Raw genomic sequence first — 10,076 nt, 5'->3', positions numbered from 1 at the left:
AAGTTGGCCGGAAGGGTTGATACAATTCGAAATTTGTTTGAGCTTCCTGCCTTACCTGGTGTTAGCCTGCGATAAGATGACATTGACAATTTCTCTGAGGTTTTTTGTCCGAAGTGACCACAGCGATTGACAGCGTGCAACCGGGTTCACCTCTCCTCTTTTTGTCCCCTGCCTTTCAAGTCAGACAGGCAGAGGCGTTGGCATTGTTTGGATCCTGCCAGGCCGCTAAAATGGTATCTGCATCGAGTTCAGTTGCATGTTTTGTTCGGCCCCCAATTGCAGAGGAAAAAAAAGAGGTCTCAGATGCCCGTATGACTACATGGTGAATGGCCTGTATTTTATTACGAGTTGTCTGCCTCAGTGGGTTGTAGTGTACTCCATGAGCTGTGGCTTCCAGGGGCTGTTTACATCCCTCTTTGAGGACCTCTATAGACGAGTTGCAATCTGTGCCACACACCTTTGATACTATAGTTCCAATATCCTTGTCTGCTGAAGCAGCATTGAGAGGGCAGTGTTCTGTGCCGTGGTGCAGTAGATGCACCATTCCCTCCACCTTTAGTCTGGCTTTGGTAGAGGACATCTAATAGTAATGTATGAAGGTGCTGCGAGGCTGTAGAGAAATGTTCATTTTTGTATTTGTGCTCTTGGGCTAGGTTTTCGCTGCACATTCCCGTGGAAGATGAGGCTCTGTGATAGGGCATTATTGGATACGGTAAGATAGTTATGGTGGGAGTGGTCTCCAATAGCCTAGTTGACCATATACTCAGTGCAGCTGCTAACACAGCACTAGGAGTTACACAAGCTGAAAGACTGGATTATTGTCCCTGTCATCTGACTTTATAAAGTGAAGGTCTAAAAAGCCCCTTTTTAGTAAGTGTAGGTGGAGATGGTGGTGGCCTAGGGATGAGCCTTTCAGGAAATAATATTCTCTGTACAGATGTTTGGTGGCATCTGGAGGTAATACCCAATATTTATGGCTTTGGGTGCTGCCAAAGCCTATAAAAAAATATGTAATCAATAATTCTTACGTTGGACATGATGGTTTATTGTGCAGTCATTGTTACCGAGCTGAGACCATCAGCACACTGCACTTGAGAAGCAGTTTAATCACAGGTGACAGCCCAGATTCGAAGCCAGGATTTCAGCAGCGCCAGTTCAGCACTCGACCCCTGAGCCACCCAGACATGAACATATTTATTACATATTTATTTTGCACTTTTAAGCTGTGTTAAGGGAAACATTGCAAAATGTGAAAGTACAGTGACACAATTATATGCATAAAACCCTCTTCCAAATGGCTCTTTAACCTTGGTCTCGGTGGCATCAGATGATCAGCCAGCAATGGAATATTTAAGTCACTGCTATCTTTAAAACCCCAACGATATACAAGTCTCACAAACTTCTTATATTGTATTATGATATTCAGTGCCATTTCCAAAAAAGTAATTGAAAATCATACCCCTGGGAACACTTAAAAATCTGCTAAAATACAGAAATGCATTTTTTGGGGTGAATAAAGTATGTCCATCTGAACGCCTGTGACAAACAGGTCCAAATATGATTCACCATCGCCATTTCCATTAGTTTTCTATCAGTGAACAGCTTTCTCAATTTAGCACCATTCCTTCAAGGAAGAAAAATATACATTACAATAACATAGGAAAATAAGTAAACTATTGATTGCGCATTGTAAGTAGATACTTTTTTTTAATACAACTCCTCAATGAGTGCTGCCCCTTTCATGGGGTTGTTGTTTGGAACTATGCCCCCAGAGTGGCTGCTCAGTCGCAGGTGCTGGATAAAGCTCATGGCCACGGTATCCTGGTTCCAGTAAAGCCAGGCTGCTGATGAGTTCCAAACTCCGCCCAACTTCCGCGTGCAGCTGTTGCCTTTCGCTCGCACCGTCCTCATCCTGCACACCACCCCGCATCACCTCCCGGGGGTTTGATTGCAAGTGTGGAGCAATCCCTCTGCCGACATGCGGCATGGTCCCAGAGTGTTCCTGCGAGTTATGAGACATGAGAAGCAGGCTGTCTTGTATCATGGTGGGGCCCACGGCTGAAGTCAGATGGCTCGGCTGACTCTGTGCTTCAGTGACCGTCGACTGGATCGCGACTGGCATCATGTGACCATGTGGAATCTGGGCAGACATTCCATTGGAACCGGAGCAGGTGGCACCACCAGAGGGATTTGTGGAAAACTGCTGATGTATCGCAGTCAAGGGGGCGGCCACTTGGGGGCTTGAGCTCGTTAAAGTCACGGCCGATTGGTGATGGTGCAGCGTGCTCGTGGGCATCCTGGGGCAGGCCTGTAATTGCATGGAAATCTGAGAGTGCAGACCACTAGAAGGCTGCGCATGCATATCAGCGTGGGGCCTGGCAGGAGTAGACACCTCAACTTGCAGAACGAGTGGAACGGGGCAGCCACTGGATGACGGAGCAGGCAGCTGCAGCTGTTGCCGCTGATCGCCTTGCATCGAATGCACGTAGGTCGCTTCCACTGGCTTCACGTGGTGCTCACGCTGTGCCTGGTGCGTCGCGTAATCTGTCAATGCCGCCACGCGACTGTGCTGCTGACCGAAGTGCTCAACCGTGCGTGTGGGTATGACGTTCGGGGTCTCCGCTGTCAGCTTGTCGGACAAGGACGAGTTCGCCAGCATGAAGTCGGTCCTAGGAAAGCTCTGCTGCTCTCCTGGGTCCCGCTGTGGGGCTGCCGCGCTCGGCCCGGCAGATTCCCCTGCCGGCGCCGGGCGCTTAAAGAGCTCGGCGAACGAGACCCCGGTGTCACGTGACTCGGCGATGGGGGGGCACGGGGCGGCGCTGGCAGCGTCCGGGTCGCGCTGGTGGATCGCACGGTGCCGGCGCAGGATGGCGGAGCGTGTGAAGCGCTTGCTGCACACGTCGCATGCGTACGGCCGCTCGCCCGTGTGTATCCGCATGTGCCGCTTGAGGTCGCCGACACCCGAAAAGCTCTTGTCTGGAGACACAGGCGACGGGGTCAACTTTAAATTGCAGTGGCCTGTGATCATTTAAACTCTGTTGGGACATTTTCTATTGGGCAACTGCAATGGCCAATCCAGGCCTGCCCACTAAGTTGACCACGATAACGTGATGCAGGACACAACATAGAGAAGTGTGCCAAGATTAACGTTTGTTTGGTTGAGCAGAGACAATTGTTGGGTTTAGTCATTACATGCCACAAACGTTCACGTCAGAAAATTGTATAGGTTTCTGTCGGATTAAATCACGCTCAATGGCTTTAAAATATGCCCCTCCGCATCCTAAGTGGAAGGGGAAATAAAACAAAACGTCCGTCCTTGAGGGTATTATATGAATATGGGGAGTGGTGGTGCAGTGGTTAGCACATGGCGTAATGAACCCAGCAAACAGAGTTCTATTCCCGCTTGAGGCCATTATCATTGACAAATATCTTGACCTGTCCTGGGCATCCCCTAGGTCGACTCAGCATTAAATTAGTACCAGGTGCAGTGTGTAAACATCAGCAGTGGGGAAAGGGAGGCGGCCGGGCGTGGTGTCCCACGTTGGCCTTCATAGGTGCTCTATAATAAGCACTTGCCCCAACAGACCATGAAGGCTATACAGGGGATCTTTGTCATTGTATATGACTATGTAATTAAAATATTCTATATAGTATACTCTCTTATGCCATTACCAATTACACATGCTATACATTTCTGCTCAATTATATATAAGTAGGTTTATAACGTGAATGTCAGGAGGATTAAAAGGCTTTCATAATTACATAAGGCTTATTTTAAAACCATGTATATAAGTTCCAATTAAATAGAGATGTAATTTTGACGTTGGGATGAACTGCAGTAATGAAGTTCCTGTACTTTTCCTACCATGTCACTTTAATGAGTAGAGGGCCGTGCAATAGACAGGATTGTGTAGGGTTGTACAGCACGGCTTAAGTCTGAATGCAATTTTGATAGAATTATGAGGTCACATTAATTATTTCAGCCAACATTAATGAATGCTGAGCATAGATCACAATTTGATTAAATTTTGCAGCTTAATATACACCCATTAAAGTAAGTGTATTCCAAGAAGGAATTCAGTGTGTGCTGAGGGACACAAGTTGCAATGTATCCATACTTCACTGTGCTCCTTATCAAAAGGCGACTGTGGTGAGATGTTAAATACCTCGCCTGGTATACAGGAGGTTGTGGGTTCGCTCTCAACCCTGACTCCTGTATATTTGGAGTTTTTTTTATGTTATCCCTGTGGTCTCGTGGATTTTTCTCTGGGCCCTCAAGTTTTTCCCTCCGCATTTAGAAACATGCATTTAGAGTATTTGTCTGCTATAAATTTCCATGCGATAAGCCACTTTGTCGAGCTGTCATTTGTGGCCAGGTCACGTCTGAAAGAGAGGGGCTTACTTGGCAAAGTAAAAAAAATCTTTATTTTAGTTTGACGTGGAGGACTCCCAGTAAATGGATGGGCATTCAAAGCCGCCGCTCCACGTAAATGAACGGGTTGCGCAAAACCCACCGCAAACCTCGCAGCTGTGAGGCTTCTGCCCGGCATGGCGTGCCCGGTGCCGGGTCAGGCAGCGTGGCACTCGGAAGCACATTCCGCACACGTCACATCGGAAGGGGCGGTCGCTGGCGTGCACCTGCCTGTGCTCCTTCAGGTTGTTGAAGATGCTGAAGCCTGCCAGAAAATTGTTGTGAAGGGTCACATTTTGGATCAGTTGTGTACGTAAATGTACAATTTAGCGAGTAAAGGCAACGTTCACAAAAACACTTTTTATTTTTATTTTACCAATCACTCCAGCCGTCTGGTGCCTATATATACACGTGTCCATCATACTCCCCAACAACTACATTATGGAAACCAAACACTGTCGAGCAGTAGTGATATTGAAAGCGTCTGAGAACAATCGGCAAAGTATGGAGTTGTAAACACAGCAAGCAAAGTAATCACGTGCGCACAAAAAATGCCAAGCATAAGGGAAAGTAAATAAGCAGCATGCTATAGGCCTACAATCATACCTTTTCCACAGATGTCACAGACATGGGGCTTCTCTTGCGTGTGAGTGACGCTGTGCCGTTGAGCCTCACTGGATGCATGAAATCTGTAGCAAAGAGCAAGCTCGTTCACCACACGCAGCCCCAGCAAGAAACACCACCACCAATTGCTATTAATTACACACCTCTCATGCATTAGATGTTAAACGAAAAGTAACCTTCTCTACAATAAATGCAAGTGCCCCCTTTATCAAACAACAGCTTTTTAAATTAATTGGTTTTCATGGGATATTTTTTTATTTAATTTTGAGCGATTAAATGTATTTTTGGAAAAGTCAATGCTTCCTTCATTAAAGCCCTATTAAATATTTGTTTTAAGTTAAGTCGTGAGCAGTGCCGAGTCACGCACCTCTTGCCACAGACATCGCACATGAAGGGCTTCTCGCCTGTGTGACGCCGCACATGTAACTTCAGATTCCCACCCTGGAAAATGCTCACAAGCGGGCCGGCAATAAGACAACCAAGTGAGCGAGCGCCCGTTGAGCAAACGATAAAAGCCATTCAACAAATATGGGTACATTTCTTACATGTCGTTTCGTCTCATCTTACCCCACCTGTGAGAACTTTCTGCCACAGTGTCGGCAGACGTATGGCTTCTCGCCTGTAAAACAAGTTACAATGAGCACATGTGAGTAGTTTGGAACTATTAATTATCTGTATGGATTTTTTTAATCTTCATAAAAAATGTCATTTTCTTCAGAATCAGAATATGTATTATACTGGGGGAATCCGATGAGCTATAAAGCTCTTTTTCACAGATGTCAAGTAGGGGCAAGTCAGAACGTTAAAACAATAATCAAAACGTTACGACAAAATTGTCTTAACCTGATCATTTCTATTTTACCAAGTTTCAGATAATCAATTCCAAAATTTTAGTTTTTACATTATTACTTTAATTAACCTCTACTCATGGACCCTATCTGTTATCTTTGCACAATGGCACACGTTGGTATTAAGAATAACAAGTTAGCGATAAGCAACTATATTTATTCCACCTGTGTGAGAGCGCTTGTGAGTCTCCAGATTGCTGGGGTGAGGAAACGCTTTTCCGCAGTCCTCGCAGAAATACTGCCTCCCTGTGGCGTGCGGCTCCAAGGAGGGTTTGCCAACGAGCGACAGTTCGTGCTGTTCCACTGGGGCTTTCTCTGAAGCCATGTCGTGCGATTTTTGGACACTTGGAACTACAGATACAACTGAGTTGAGAACAGTCTGTTTATCATAATTATCTGTCTTCTCTAAAGCAGACTGAGAGCGTGGCACATTTGTCTTGTGTGTCGCTGCTGCCAATGGAAGATTAATTATATTCTCAGCTGAAGACTTCTCGATATTCTGCGCAGAATCTGACTGGACAGTTTGTTCATGCGATGCTGATGTTGCATTTGCATAGCTCAATGATGTCTTCTTCGGAGGCCTCATTCTCTTCAATTTGCTTTGCTCACTTGCTGGTGCCGCCTCTGCATCATTTGACTTGTCCTCTAGCAAACAGTTGTGCCTTCCTCCATTGACCTCTGTCCCATTACTGTTCGTCGTCATCTCCTTGATCTTTCTAAGCGTATGAGTGGGCACAGTCTTGGGTGGTGATGGTGGTTGTGCTGGTGGAGAGTCAGAAGCTTCTCTGGCTTCGAGCAGCTCACGCTTTTTTGGATGAACAACTCTGCGCTGACGCCCCTGTTGTTTCGAGCTCAATGCTACTCCTCCATCTGACAAAACTGCTCCAGAACACCCCCCACCATTCCTCTGAACCAATGTCGCCTCGCTCACGTTAGGTTGCACAGATTCCTGCTCATCATTTCCTGCACAGCGAGCTAGCAAGGGGAACTTCTGGGCCTTTTTATTCTTCGAAAAAACATGGCTGTGGCCAGATGCAGTCTGATTTGCAAGGTGACTTTTTTCAGTAATCGAATCATCTGACTGTGATTCTGAGGTATGTAAAGTGCCACTGCTCTGCTTCGCTGTGCAGTCTTGCTCTGTGTTTTTCTGAGACTCCAGAAAGCTGGAACATACATTGACAATGTTCTGCACCTGTAGGTTTGTGGCCAGCTCCAGCATGGTGTGAGCATTCTCCTGCGATAGCTCCAGGTGTGAGGTGTACATGAAGTCAAGGATTTGGCCAATACCACCAACGCTGTCTATCTGTATGTGGAACACGTCTCTCCGTTGGCTGCTGGAGTTCTGAAACAGGTTCCTGGTCACCAAATTAAAAGGGGAAACAGTGTTCAATACAAGGTCAAACCGACTCCCTACTCAACCGAGCAATGGGCAAGCACTGTTTCCAGCCAAAGGCATTACATGTTGCTTTCAGAGTAATTGTAATAGAAAATCCAATACATTTAGATACATCCCTTGTAAAAATACTGGAATAACATTATGACAAGTGTATGCACGAGGTGTTATGAAATGCGTTACAAGCACAGCTGCATTGATTTGTGACCTTTAATTGATACTAAACTCTGATGAACTCATCTAAAGTCTTAATTTTTTAAGCTTTTTTCTCTCAATTTTATTCCAAAAGTCATATTGCTACCGTGCCGTGTGATGAGGAATATTCATACTCTTTGGTTCTTTTGGTAAAGTCACGTAGGTTAAAATAAAATAAATCACGACGTTTCGGGCTTGATTTTTTTTATTTTATACCTACGTGACCTTACCGAAAGAACCAAAGAGTATGGATTCCTGCAGTCACGAAAGCTTCAAATGAAGATTGAGGAATATTAACTTGGAACACCGGCATCAAGTAGTGTATTACGTTGTGTCAGTGAACATCTCGAGAAGATGACATCACAGAACTACTGTCCTTCGGAAGTCTATTCAATATGCCTTTTTAACAACACGAGGCACACTTATTATTTGACATGAAATATCGAGCGTGCGTCATGGCAAACGAAATGACGGTAGAATATGTCAAATGAAGCGACAGACCCAATGCAATGATGTTTTTTGCTGTCTAATTGGTGATCAAGGCGGTTCGCTGCACTTGAGAACCCAATTCAATCACGGGCGGCTGAAATTTGGATTTTGTTGTCCCGTCCCCCGCATCTACGATGAGCACGGATGGCTACGTACGGTGCGAAAGAAGTTCAACATACATACAAACGTAGGTTTGAGCCCAGGGTCACAGCAATGCCAGCCAGTGGTGTAGCTACTGAGTGTGCAAGCGGTGCAACTGCAACGGGGCCCACTGGCCAGAGGGGCCGAAGAGGCGGGCTGCTAAGTGAGTGGGGATTGGACTGGGGGCCACATTTCACGAGATGACGTTCGGGAAAAGGAGACCACAATCTAACTGGATGTGAAACATCAAAACGCTGGGCCGGACGGAAGACATCTCGGCGGAAATTCGCAGCGACAGACAAGAGAGACGACGTAGAGAGACCGCTGCAAGGAGATATCATTCCCCAGTGGGCCAAAAGTGTCAATTGACCCATGCCAATTACACAACAATACCGGTTAAAAGACCATCCACAAACGAACGTCCACCAAACCTGAAGTGGCCGCTGAAGGCGGCGAGGACGTTCTTGTGCGCCTTGAAGCAGACTCCCCTGACCATGAGCGTGCAGTCGCACAGCAGGCCCTGGATGCGCTGGTCGTGCAGTTGCTGCAGCAGGTAGGAGCCGTGCTCCCAGGCAGGGGGCCGAGGTGCCGTGGCCCCCGCGTGCGGCGCAGCGGGGTGGGCCGAGCCTGCGCCCGACGCGGTCTCGTCCCAGCGGCGAGACGGGCGCCTTTGGGACAGAGCGGAGAGGGCAGAAAGGCACTTTCGTTAATCGACACGCGGCGTCTTTAATTGTGGGTTGGCATCAGTGTCCACGAGCCAAGGAGAGGTGAGGGAGGTGTGGAGGAGCAATTGTCACGTTTCTACCAACCAGCCTAACCACACCCACGGTACTTTTTAATTTTTTACATTTACCAGAGGAGTTACATTGAAGGTTTTGTTATTCACAAAATCCTGACATTTCTGGACGGGCAGCCTCCCCAATCCCACCCACCCCACCTTGGGAAGCCTCTGGGTGGCGCTCGTCTGCATTGGACGATGCAAAGTGAACGGTGCGAAGCGCAACGTTACCATGGCGGGACCCCCCAGCCCCCCCAGCCCCCCCCCCCAATGTGAAGTCACGGAGTGGGGGGGGGGCACCGCCGACTCAGCACAACGTGCCCGGGTGGGAACCGCGTCCTTGGGTCGTGCAAATTGCAACGCCAAACAGGCTCGGCGCAAGCCGCTGGGCACGAATCGATAGGGGCAGCAGACAGTCCGGTAGAGAGAACGCGAGCAGCATTCCCCGTCCTCTTTACCACCATCACCCCACCTTCCCCCATGCACATGGACACTCGTGCTGCTGTTGTTGCTGCTGCTCGATACCTCATGGCGACTTGGAACCCGAGCCAGGGCGCCTTCTGTCGGGATGGTCAAGTCAGGGATGTGACGCTGACGCTGCCGCTGCTGCTGCTGCTCCTGGTTGTGATGATGATGCTGCTGGTTGTGATGATGATGATTATGACTTTTGCCTTGGTTTTCCGTTTCAAGTGAATGGTACGATTGCTCCTGCTGCTGTTGTTGCCGTTTGTGGTGAGCTGAAGGATATGATGATGATGTTGCTGCGGCTACAACTGATGGTTATTGTTGCTGGTTGTGCCGCTACTGCTGGTCAGCTCAGAGTTATCAGGATGATGATGATGCTGCTGCTGCGATTGCTTATTCAGCTGCTGATGTTAGCGCTTGTGTTTCTGTGGCTGATTTTGTGTTGTGCTGCTATCGTGGCCTGCGTTGCTGCTAAGAACTGGTCGTACTGGTGGTGGTGATGTCGCTTGCAACGTTTTCCGTTGCGGACGCGAGTGGCAGTAAACTTCCCCCGAGGTCACCGCGACTTATGCGCCGCAATCAACCCTGACTCGGAAGAGCTTGTTCGCCCACAGACGCCCCCGGTCATTCATTCATTTTCCTTTCGTTCGCACCCAGACGCGCCACAAGGGGGCGCTGTCGCCACGTCAATCCGTAAGAAAAAAAGGCCATCAATTGACAAAACTCGGGACA

General features: G+C 47.9%; 1 protein-coding gene across 1 annotated transcript; it reads right to left on the bottom strand.

Annotated features, from left to right (window-relative positions):
- Positions 1 to 1,191: 1,191 nt before the first annotated feature.
- On the bottom strand, positions 1,192 to 10,057 carry LOC116940522 (uncharacterized). The gene is made up of 8 exons (XM_032950449.2): positions 9,405 to 10,057; positions 8,533 to 8,769; positions 6,049 to 7,238; positions 5,608 to 5,654; positions 5,403 to 5,476; positions 5,018 to 5,100; positions 4,515 to 4,676; positions 1,192 to 2,976 (listed from the first exon to the last, which is right to left on the bottom strand). Exons 1-8 carry the CDS (start codon positions 9,407 to 9,409, stop codon positions 1,721 to 1,723), a joined length of 3,054 nt encoding a protein of 1,017 aa, XP_032806340.1. The 5' UTR covers positions 9,410 to 10,057; the 3' UTR covers positions 1,192 to 1,720.
- Positions 10,058 to 10,076: the final 19 nt, after the last annotated feature.

This window comes from Petromyzon marinus, chromosome 9 (genome assembly GCF_048934315.1).
Source record: "Petromyzon marinus isolate PM22_M1 ecotype Great Lakes invasive population chromosome 9, UKy_Petmar_22M1.pri1.0, whole genome shotgun sequence".
Classification (NCBI taxonomy): domain Eukaryota; kingdom Metazoa; phylum Chordata; class Hyperoartia; order Petromyzontiformes; family Petromyzontidae; genus Petromyzon; species Petromyzon marinus.
This window is presented reverse-complemented; position numbering and strand designations above follow the sequence as displayed.